At 37.7% G+C, this 12,172-nt stretch overlaps 3 protein-coding genes and 1 non-coding gene across 4 annotated transcripts in view; 2 read left to right on the forward strand and 2 right to left on the reverse strand.

Annotated features, from left to right (window-relative positions):
- LOC106081316 (protein halfway) overlaps positions 1–12,172 on the reverse strand; it is a 29,124-nt gene that overhangs the window by 10,121 nt on the left and 6,831 nt on the right. Inside the window, exon 2 of the mRNA XM_013243204.2 lies at positions 136–854. Coding sequence (XP_013098658.2) covers positions 136–854 — 719 coding nt within the window. The remainder of the gene's footprint in view (positions 1–135; positions 855–12,172) is intronic.
- Positions 5,498–6,744, forward strand: LOC131996764 (putative nuclease HARBI1). The gene is made up of 3 exons (XM_059366666.1): positions 5,498–5,616; positions 5,673–6,099; positions 6,152–6,744. The coding sequence occupies exons 1-3, from the start codon at positions 5,498–5,500 to the stop codon at positions 6,677–6,679; spliced, it is 1,074 nt and encodes a 357-aa protein (XP_059222649.1). The 3' UTR covers positions 6,680–6,744.
- LOC131996765 (uncharacterized) lies at positions 6,702–8,233 on the reverse strand. Its single transcript, XM_059366667.1, has 3 exons — positions 7,783–8,233; positions 7,541–7,721; positions 6,702–7,483 (listed from the first exon to the last, which is right to left on the reverse strand). Exons 1-3 carry the CDS (start codon positions 7,830–7,832, stop codon positions 6,887–6,889), a joined length of 828 nt encoding a protein of 275 aa, XP_059222650.1. The 5' UTR covers positions 7,833–8,233; the 3' UTR covers positions 6,702–6,886.
- On the forward strand, positions 9,051–9,172 carry LOC131997397 (U5 spliceosomal RNA). The gene has a single exon (XR_009398248.1). It is a non-coding gene; the product is annotated as a U5 spliceosomal RNA (small nuclear RNA).

Raw genomic sequence — 12,172 nt, forward strand, 5'->3', positions numbered from 1 at the left:
CAATTTTGAAATTCTGGGGGTTAAAACTCCGAGAGGTGCTTAGCCCACCCCCACAGAGACCTATCTGCGCTTATGGGCTTGGGTCCGATTAATATCCTAAATCTATTGTTACCATTTTTATAGCTTCTAACATACCTTATGTCAAGTGTGATATTGTGGTTCTGTGTTATTTTCGGTATTTCCGTTAGATTATTGTTGGACAAATTCAAAAACTTCAACATCACCGAAGTCTTCATCGTTACATTCGATAGATTATTATTGGATAGGTTGAGGCATTTCACCTTGGACATGCGGGAGAATGTCTTCACAGTGCTGGTTATATTGCCATGCGTAATAGCCAATGATTGTAGCGTTTGAAATATGGGCGATGACAAATCGATTTCCGTCATTGTCATATTGTAGATATGTAAATTTGTCCAATTACTATAGTTGGGACAGGACGAGATCATGGTCAGTTGTGTAATGTTGCAGCAATACCAATTATTATGGGTGGCATTCGAGTTGGAATACTGACGACACATGCAAGCATTTACACCACCATGCCCAAGGTGATGATGGTTGGTATTGTTATTGTTGGGGTTGCTGTTAAAAAAATTAAGGCACATATTCTCTTCCATGGTAAAGCAAAAGTCCGGTGTTGATTCCATATGATTTATGGTACTGTTGGGATTGGCTGTTTCTGTTGTGGTCTGTAAGTTGTTGCCGTTGGCATTGCCATATATGACATTAGGGTTGGGCAAAACCGCTAAATGTTCCTGGTGGCCGCCAAAGTTTTCCTCTTCTTGTCCTCTGCCACTAACAGCTGTAGCCACACCATAGACAAGCAAGACCAACAACAATAGCGATCCATTGTGCTGCGGCGATGAAAAGAGAAGGAATAATAAAAGAAAATATTATTTGCTTGCCAAGATATGTTAATAGCTTAATTATAATTGTTTAGATAAATATTGACACGCTTCCGTGGATTCGAGTGTGGTATAATATTAAGTCATAATAATCATAAAATCATTTGGGGACTTCTTAATAGGTGCAGCTGTTTTTGAGAGCAAACAGCAAAGTATTATCAACCGAAAGTATATATTTGAATTGATGTTCGATAAAAGATGTTTCCAAGGCGCATTGGTTGCTTCAAGAAAAAACATTGTATATACTGCAGTTGTCAGACCTATTATGCTATATGGTGTTGTGGTCTGGTGGACGGCGCTTCAAAAAACCACCTACTGCTCAATACTTAACCGGATCTAAAGGATGGCTTGTTTGTGCATCACAGTCGCACTGAGGACGACACCATCTGATGCACTGAATTTAATGCTACAACTTATGCCTTTGGACATTTTGGCTACCCAAATTGCAGCGACCACCGCCGTGAGGTTAAGGAAGCTTTCTCATTGCTTATGTGGCGGCTACGGACACTGTGTTATCCTTGATACAATATCCGATGTTCCAGGCCAAGTGGATTACACCCTACCTGTGCCGCTTTTTTATAAAAATTACTGCACCACTATTCCTGACAGAACCGATTGGAACTACGAAGAACAGAAGTTACATAGACTTCTATACCAATGGTTCCAAACTAAACGACCAGGTGGGCTTTTGGGTGTGCTCTAAAATCTAGAACTGGTCATAACGAAAAGGCTACCCCACCACTGCAGTGTGTATCAAGCCGAGTTCCCTGCAATTAAGGAAGTGGTGGAATGGGTAAGATAAAGTGTCATTCTCAGACAGCCAGGCAGCCATTAGATCCCTGGAGGACGTATTTCTGAACACAAAAACCGCCTTCGACTGTTGCAGATCTCTCAATGAGATGGCTGAACAGTTCAAAATTCACCTGTTCTGGGTGCCGGGCCACGGAGATATCCCAGGGAATTGTAAAGCAGACGAGCTTACGAGACTAGGAACTACCTTACACACTCCAGGGACATTGGAATCTGTGGGTATGCCCCTAGCGACATGTAAGCTATGTTTACAGGACCAGGTCCGAAGAGCAACGAATGATAGATGGTCACAAAGAGGGGACTGTGAGCATTCCAAAACAATGTGGCCTCATCTAGATTTGAAGAGGTCTACTGCTTTGTTGTCGTTGGCTTGAACAGACGTCTCAGTCATTGTGTCCGTCATGACAGGTCACTGTCTAATCGGCAAAACATGCTAACAGACTGAAGGTTTCCAGCAACGATTTTTGCAGAAGCTGAAGGGACAGCGAGGAAGAAAACCCTCAACCCTCATATATTGGCCGAATGTATTTTAAAATCACCCTTCATTTGAACAACCGGAAGAAAAGAGAACAAAAGCAAACACCAATGTGTAATAAAGAAAGCAAATACTGAGTGCTTGTGACACAAGCCGATTTTTTAAAGCTGAAGTTTGCTCCACAGTAAGGAGGAGAAAAATGGTTGTGACTTTTTTCTAAGAAATCCCCCTTTTTCTGGCTCTTTTTCAAAAACAACCAATCCCATTTTTCTGCTATTCAAAATTTCACAACTATGAAGAAGGGAAGTCTGGTGTTAAAAGATTTATTGCTACAGTGCAATGTAATGTAGTCAAAATGTCTTTAAAATAGCCGGCTTCGCTTTGCTTTTTTTCCAAGGGTTTCAATTTATTCCAGCTGTTGTAAATGGATATCATTATGGGTAAGAGAAGAAGCCTTATACAAAGTTACTTGCCGACATCTATCTAGGCATATATGTATCTTTCTTTTTATCTTATCTTATCACGTTTCTTCGGCGATTCACATGCAAATTTTTTATGATAATTATAAAATTTTGTGCCAGAGGTAGTTATATTAGCACATGTTATGACTTAGAAACTTATAGAAATAAAAATGCATTTATTTTGCTAATTGCGAGTAGTAACGGCTGTGAATAGGTCACAAAACCAAAAACAATGCTCAATATGCATCTATTGTGTGAATGTATGTATGTATGTATGCTAGCCATACATTTTTGGTACTACCTAAGACCCTGCCAACATTTTCTGTCGTTTGAGTTACTGAGATGGGACACAAAAACCATCGCAGGCGATATCGTTTATTAGTCTAATAAATGTCTCGATATAAGGGGAAACATGCGATATATCTCCACGAGAAGCTAAAATATAAAAAGGTTTAAAATTCGGTTATATGTATCTTTCTTTTTATCTTATCTAATCACGTTTCTTCGGCGATTCACATGCAAATTTTTTATGATAATTATAAAATGTTGTGCCAAAGGTAGTTATATTAGACATGTTATGGCTTAGAAACTTATAGAAATAAAATTCATTTATTTTGCTAATTGCGAACAGTAACTGCTGTGGATGGGTCACAAAACCAAAAACAATGCTCAAATTCATAAATTTGTGTGAATGTATGTATGTATGTATGTATGTAGTCATACATTTTTGTTACTACCTAAGACCCTGCAAACATTTTCTATCGTGTGAGTCACTAAGTTGGGACACAAAAACAATCGCAGGCGATATCGCTTATTAGTCGATTAACAGCGAAACTGCCTATTAAATTATTGCGAAATACGAAAGATTTTTTTCTTGGTCAGAACGCAGGATGCACTTATAAGGTGAGGTCATGCGAACAGCTGAGTACAATTTTTTTGTTTTGATTTTCCTGTAAATCTACAATAAATGTCAAAGGCTTGATAGCACAGCTGTGATTTTTCTCTAAAATCTTGAGGGGATGTTCTATTTGATCCGATATTTCACACATAAGCAACAAAACAATGTTATAAGGATGAAAATAAAAATATAAAATGCATTTGAAAAAGATAAGTAGTAAAGCAAAGTTTATTTCTTTAACCACTTTGACATTTCAATTTACGGCACTTGCCACTCAAGGTAGTAGTTTTTTGTTGTTCTGCTAATGACACTACCTCTTAATTGTACCACGGTCAGAACGCAAGTAAAAAAAAACAAGACACAACAAGGACTACAATATGAAAGCAGAGTTGATTCGACCCATTTCGTGAGCATTTAATTAGGTTAGGTTAGGTTGAAAAGTGGGTGGTTGGTTCATGTCTGGTATTGTGTCTTCACCTAAGTTCCGGTATCTGTTGGACGCGAAAGCCGGGCAATGACAAAGGAAATGATCCAACGTCTCATCATCTTCACCGCATGCCCTACACATGCTATTACTTGCCGCACCGATTTTATCTAAGTTAGCTCGTAATCTTTTGTGTCCCCCGTTATGATACCAATAGCTATGCTGACCTCCTTCTTGCCTCCTTTCAGTAATAGCCTCGTCTTCTCTCGATCTGGATCCCCCCATAGGATTTTCGCCGTCCTAACGACCGTTTCCCTGTTCCACAATGTTGCATGTGCATTCGTCGCCCATTCCCTTAAAACGGCAATAGCCTCACGATCTGGATCCCCCCATAGGATTTTCGCCGTCCTACCGACCGTATCACTGTTTCACAATGTTGCATGCGCATTCGTTAACTCAGGCTGCGTCGACCCGAAAGGCTTCGGGTTAACCAAGTTTACTGACGGTAGTCCTCTGGCCTTCACTTTTTTTAGTCCCTGGGTTCTCAGTGTAAACCCCCAAGCCCACTCTGTCCTCTAGCTTTGATCCATCCATGTAACATGATCTTCCAGATGGCAATAGTAGGGTTTCGTCAATCCAAGCCTGTGCCGGTGGCAGCAGTGCCTCGCACTCGACTTCAAGGTTCATCTCAGGGGTCCGATCGGAAACCTCTTCCCTTCCTTCCAGGTTTCCAATCGTCGCCGCGATTATACCGCGATGGTATGAGCTGCTCCCATCCTCAATCCATTCTGCCATCGCCTTAAGTCTCATAGCCGCAGCGGCTGCCTCACACTTAATCTGTATGTCAATGGGTCGGATATCTAGAATAATGTGACACTTCCGACTACAGAACTTTCATGCCGAGCATTGGAAAATGGTGGCGAATACTGGTGAAAAAGCACTTTTTTCATAAAATTGAACATTTTAAGAAAAGAAATTTAAATTTTTTATAAACTGTAAAAACCAAATTTCAATTGAATTGAACATTTGTACCAGGAAGGAGAATGGATTGAAAAAGTCAAAATCCTTAAACTGCCGACTACTGGTATACTTACCCTACGTGCATTACGGCATAGTTTCCTTCACATGAAAGGAATAATGCATATTAAGAAAATGCAAACGGCGCAAACTTCATGCATTGAGAGCAGAATTCTGCTTGCGGCATGTTCTTTGATAATTCTCATTTGTAGACATTCACAAGCGCCACCAACCAGTTTATGTGCGAAGTTCGAATTCTTTATCTATATATACGCCCATGTTCTTACTTTCGACCATTTTCATTTCCGCATCGTTTTTGAAATCCGCACATTTTGTTTTCCCATGTTCTGTGATTCGAGGGGAAGTCCACTTTCGATGCAAAATCAAAAAACAGCTGATTTTGCTGTGTTTAGTGAAATTTGTAAACAAAACAAGAAGCAAACATACGTTTATTTGTTTTAAGCCGGCATACAAATTTGTTAGTTTATCAAATAATTTTTGTAAAATATGCCTGCAGGCATGTTTTTGGCTTTGTTAGCTTCTAGAAAAGAAGCATTTTATTTGGAACGTGTTAAACGTCGTAAGTTAAGGGATGCTTTTGATCCTACCGATATCCCAGATAGTTGGTGAGTTCTTGTCCACTTTAACATGTGTCATCTAAATAATACATATCATCCCATAGCTTCATTGCTCTGTATAGACTAAACAGGGAAGCATTTTCAGATGTTTTGAGAGAAGTTGGTCCATATATAAAAAAAGGAAGCATTCCAGTTAAGCTTCAATTGGCGGCTACCCTAAGACATCTTGCAGTGGGCAGTTTTCAGGGAGTCATTGCAAACGACTTGAACATCGGTATTGCACGTACAACAATGTGCAAACTATTGTGGCAAGTTATAAAAGTGCTTGAAGACAAATTATGTCCAAAATGGATAAATCTCGAAATGTCCGAAAATGAAATGCAATCGTCAAAGATGCACTTTTACGAAAAGTTCGGATTGCCTGGGGTGATAGGTTGCGTTGATGGCACACACATTAGGATAATTAAACCACCCTTGGATGCATCTCTCTACTACAACAGGAAGGGATATTTTAGCATTAATGCAATGATTGTGAGTACTACACAATTTGAGTTGATATCAAAAAACCTATTTTTCATTTAAGATTTGTGACTACCAAATGAGAATTCGTGCTATAGAGGCTGGTAGGCCAGGATCTTCTCATGATTCATTTATTTGGAATTTAAGTGAAGCCAAAATTTTCTTCACATCCCAAAGAAGGAATGGAATGCGAAACAGTTGGCTTCTAGGGGATAGTGGTTACCCACTTGAATCATTTCTCATGACTCCATTCAAAGATCCTCAACCTGGAACTCACCAGCACCGTTTTAATATTGCGCATACCTCAGCTAGGAATATAGTTGAAAGAACTATCGGCAATCTCAAGAGCAGATTTAGATGCTTACAAAACAGTGCGATTCAATATGTTCCGCAGAAGGTAGTTAAACTTGTCAACGTTTGTTGCGCATTGCACAACATTTGCAAGCACTACAATTTACGATATGAAGATATTCTTGTTGATAACGAACCCCCAGACCAAGAAGATGATATATATTCTGAGGAGAACGATGACTTGCCAAATAGCGCCGAAAGCCGAACAATTAGAGATAACATTGCATTATCACTCTCATAACTTTCACTAAAATAAATGCCAATATTTTTAAAACTTTTATTAAACAAAAAATAAGGAACTTTCAATTGCTTGTCCATTTTTTCCACTCTGGCCTAAGCTTACAAAATACTTAAAAATAATAAAAACAACAGAAAAAAAATGTAACTTTGAGATCGCATTTAGTTCAGGTACGCACTCGGTCCAAAGCAAGATTTAACTGCCAAGATTTTAGTCTTCACCAAGACCAAGCTTTAGCTTTTCTAGCTCCAGAAATTTTATTTTGATCTCATTTTTGGTGACTAGACTTCGCTCTAATTGAATGTTGTGGCGTTTCATTTCGTGGAGCTCTTCTCTTTTAATAGATTCTATTGAAGTCAAAGTTTCACAAACTTTTTTTAAATCATTTGACACCGTTTCCTTGAGTTTCACCAATTCACTTAACACATTTCCGATTCTATCTAGATGTTGGTTTTCTTCTTCGACGATGGAATTAATGTCGGGAACAACACGCCTACGCTTTGAAGTTGAGGGAGTTGATGCTTCAAAAACTTCATCAATTTCTTCCATTTCTGATGGTATTTCTTGTTGACTAATAGTATTTATTTCCAAGTTTTCTTTATTCGCACCCGACATCAATTTTTGAGCCCCAAAATTATTAGCAGGTTTTATACCATCGACCACTTTGTGTAGGCCACAAATAACTGCTATCTCTTCTTCTATGCGTGCAAGCACATACTGGTTAAATTGGCCGCCTCCAGTAGTACGCGTTTCTATTTTATTGTGAGCCAACTTCTTCCTTATATTGCATTTTAAGTCAATCCAAGTCTGTAAAGTAAAAGAAATAAATAAACTCACTCTGGCATTAAAATTGCATTAACAAACCTTTTTCCAATTAGATACATCTTTAGTTGGAGGACCTGCCGCATTAAGTTGTCCGCTTAATTCCTTCCACAGATCTTCCACCACAACCTTGTCCCCTTTAACAAACCCTTTGGCAATGTCTTGATGATTTCTCATGAAATCCAGCAAAATGTTGTCTTGGTTGTTGTTTTTGTGTTTTCCCCTGCAAAAAAAAAAAAAAGTGATTAATTATTGCTTATAACATTTATAAATTGAATACTTACATGTTTCTTGGCGGCAATGTAATGAATTTTGTTTTGTTTTGTTTTATCATCCACCTGTGCTAATTACAAACCTAAAAATGTGCGCTCCGCTTGTCAAAAAATATTTTCTGCCAAATCATACATTCACACGACCAAATTTAGAGCTGAATCAAACATACCAATGGCAAACAAAACAACATTTTTTATTTAATAATTTGCAGTTAATAAAGAAAATTTTTTTTACTTTTGGAAGCATAAATTGGAAAAAAACATATGCAGTTTTTATTTTATAAAGCTTTCCTAAGGAGAAAAGTTCTTTTTAATGGAAAGAAAAGCGGAATAGATATCAATCCGCCAGGGTGTATGCAGTCGGAATGAAACCTCATTTTTTTTTGTGGAATCGTTTTGCAGAACAACACAAAATAGAAATCGAATCACATTCGACCAAAATCGAATTGTAGAACAGGGCCGATAATTTGTTTTTGTGCTCTTAAGTGTTTCAATAGTAAATTTTTGTGAAGGTAAGTAAACATACATTCTCTTCCATGTGCGGTTTCTGACTTAGCATCAGAAGCAACAACAAAAAATCTATTTTTAAACTTGAACCAATAACAATAGATTATGAGAAAATAACCAGCAAAACATGAATGATAGAATTTCGATAGCACGGCATTTTTTTTTTTTGGTTTAAATATTAAAAGATGGACAACACACAACCGCACATAAAAATACCTACATACATATGCCCGCGGGCACAGGAATAATTAATGAAAGCCCACGGATAGTGTAAGCATCTCGTGTGCCATTGTTCGGTCGACGCATTGTTGTTATTTTACACTTGGTTGATTGCTGGGGATTTACTGCCCCTTATACAAACACATTTTATCATTTTCCATTGTGGTGGTGTGTCCATTACTGTTTTAAATAATGAAATCTCTACAAACAACCATGCAGAAACACATACAAAACTACAATTAAGGGAGGCAGTGAGAAATTCACTCCCAAATGTTTGCAGGGCGAGTGTTGGGTATTATGTTTAAAATACATGCGCTCAACGCAACAGTCTCGCATAACTACAACAATAACAATAACACACATCAAATGTTCTTTCAAGTCGTCTCTTAAAGTCTGGTAAAAATTTCCCCTTTTACACAATGCGGTTGGCATTGGGTATTGTTTTTGATTTCTCGTTGTATATTTTTGACAAAATTTGTTGAGAAATTTCATAGGAATTCTCATTCAGTCTGAATGAAAGGTAATACTTAGTATTGGCCACATGGCTGTTGAAATCACTCTGGCTTCTCTTCAGTTGTCGAATAAATCTTTCGCCTTTTACTAAAGATTTCCGTGGAGAGGAGCACTCTAATGAGTCTAAAAATAATTTTTTTCAGGCCTTCCATTAGGAGGGCCATTAATAATAAATTTGATGCAGTTTTAATTTATTTGTATGAAAAGTGTGGATACCCAAATATGATTGTTATTTAACACTTTTTAGCGTTTAATAAAAAAAAACAGGTATTCTCAGCGGTCGGTCAGTGGGAAAACTTTTGTTGTACAATCGGAAAAAGAAGCGAAATGGTTGGAAATGCGTTGTTTTAAAATTTGATTTCAAATTAGCATTCTATTGGTTTGTTTCTTTTATTTTTTATTCTTCAAGAGGGACGGAAATGTGTAGATAGCCGCCACAGATGGGATTTGCTGGTTGCTTCTTTGTAGATAGAATATTAAATTAATACCTATTTTGATTTTTGTGTCAATTATATTTTCACATTCATGTGGTTTGTCAAAAAATGTCTTATAAAATTATAACTAGTTTTATTCGCAATTGTTTTTCATTAAATAAAACATTCGAAACACCAAAGTAGTTTTCTGCAAAAAATTGCTTTCCCACTCATTTATTTTATATGTAAACGACAAGCGTAAGCAAACCTTCTTCATCTGTTGTCAAGCCGCACTGAATAATGTTCGTGGTTTATTGCAGGGCTGCCAGATAAATTTGGAGGAAAATCAGCAGTTTTGGATAAAACGTAAGCACCTTAATTACAACCGGACTTTACATACCCACCACCACAAAAATAGTTGGAACCTGGGTAAAAATAAATACGCCTGAAATGAGCTTAAAAAATCTCATCGCGCGATCGTCTTTATGGCAACTTTGCCTAAATATGGTCCGATTTAACCCTATTAGGCGTGGCGTCTTAGCTAAGCCGGATAGCTTTATCAAGACATAATCTTACATAGCCTGCCTATTGTAAAACATTATCTGCTTCAAATTTCAGCTCAATACATTAAATTTTAAGGATTGAAGTATGATTGACAGGTAGACATGGAAGGGCAGACATTCTTGGAAATTTTACGACGATCAAGAATATACATACAGAGGTAGACAGAAAAATTATGTTCTTCGTTATTGTTTTATTTAATAATTGATTTGGGAAATTCCTTTTCAAAATTTGGGAAAATCGTCACTCTGCTATTTTTGAAGAAAACGGCAAATATGGCAGCCCTGGTTTATTGTTATTTCTGCTTGTGTAAAGAGAGCGCGCTCGTACCAAAAGAGACTACGCTGCTGAGCGAAAAAGAGAAAAAGGAGACTACGGTGCTGAGAAAAAAAAAAAAATTAAAGTGCCGACTACTGATACATGCCGAACTTAGGAGTTTTTTCTCTTTTTCGTTCAGCAGCGTAGTCTCTTTCGATAGGAGCGCGCTCTCTTTACACAAGCAGTGCGGCTTAGGCGGCAGATGAAAGTTTTGTTTGTGATTGCCGTTTACATATAAAATAAATGAGTGGGATAGCAATATTGTGCAGAAAACTACTTTGGTGTTTCGAATGTTTGATTTAACGAAAAACAGTTGCGAATGAAACTAGTTATAACGCATTTTTCCTTATGAAAATTTGCGAAAAATACAGCATTGAAGATTATAGCAAAAAATTCGGATTAGTGCAACTCCTATGTGTTTTCTTCAAAAATCAAGCTCAAAATCGCATAATTAATTTACGAAAAATGCTAAATCAATGTGAGTTTGAAATTGCTGTAACATTATTTGTTTTGCGAATTTAAAAGTAATTGATCGACTCAGAATCTCTTTCTGAATCGAATTAGTCATGTCCGTCTGTCCATGTTAATTTGTGTACAAAGTACAGTTCGCAGTTTTCGTCCGATCGTCTTAAAATTTGGAAGAGGAATGTTTTTTTTTTGTCTAGAGATAAAGCCTTTTGAAATTGAAAAAAAAAATCGTTTCAGATTTGGATATAGCTCCCATATATATGTTCATCCGATTTGCGGTAATAATGCAATAAAATAGTCCTTTGTTAACTGATTCTCTCGAAATTTGGCAGGAAGGATTTTTTCTGGACTCTCGATATTACTGATGAGTTTTATGGAAATTGGTTCAGATTTAGATATAGCTCTCATATATATATATCGCCCGATTCTATCTTCTAGAGTCACAGCAAGCGCATTTATTGACCCATTTTGCCAAAATTTTGCACAACGCTTTCCTCGACGACGTATTTCTGAACACAAAACCGCCCTCAACTGTCGCAGATCTCTCAACGACATGGCTGAAAAGTTAAAAATTCACCTGTTCTGGGTGCCGGGTCACAGAGATATCCCAGGGAATTCTAAATCAGACGAGCTTTCGAGACTAGGAACTACCTTACACATCCCAGGGACACTATAAACTATGGGTATGCCTCTAGCGACATGTAAGCTAAGTTTTCAGTACCAGGCCCGAAGGGCAATGAATGATAGATGGTCACAAAGAGGGCACTGTGAGCATTCCAAAACTATGTGGCCTCATATAGACTTGAAGAGGTCTACTGCTTTACTGTCATTGGCTAGAACAGACTTCTCAGTCATTGTGTCCGTCTAATCGGAAAACATGCTGACAGACTGAAGGTTGCCAGCAAAGACTTTTGCAGAAGCTGTAGGGACATCAAGGAAGATGTGTATGTGTCCCGCACTAGCAGTTAGAAGGAGTTCCACTTTAGGTTCTCATTTCTTTGAGAACCTGTCTGATTTAGCGGATGTGAACATTCGCAAGTTATTGGGCTTTTTAAAGCGATCTGGATGGTTCAACGGTATTAACTAGAAGGCATCTTCCTTCTTCTGTTCCTGTGGCACCACAATGGACGAAAACATCTAAGTGAGTCTGATGGCAGACTGCCACTTAACCTACCTAACCTAACCTAACTTTCCTTGACGACTATCACAATATCTGAGAAGTTTGCTGGAAATCAGTTCGGATTTAGATATAGCTCCCATATATATCTTCGTCAGATTTTGGGTAATTTGCAATAATGTTGTCATTTGTCAACCGTAGTTATTTGAACATATTTGCTAGAAATTTGATACGGATTGTTTAATAACCCATCTGAAAACATCTGCCGAGGTCCATCAAAATAAGT

This window comes from Stomoxys calcitrans, chromosome 4 (genome assembly GCF_963082655.1).
Source record: "Stomoxys calcitrans chromosome 4, idStoCalc2.1, whole genome shotgun sequence".
Classification (NCBI taxonomy): Eukaryota; Metazoa; Arthropoda; class Insecta; order Diptera; family Muscidae; genus Stomoxys; species Stomoxys calcitrans.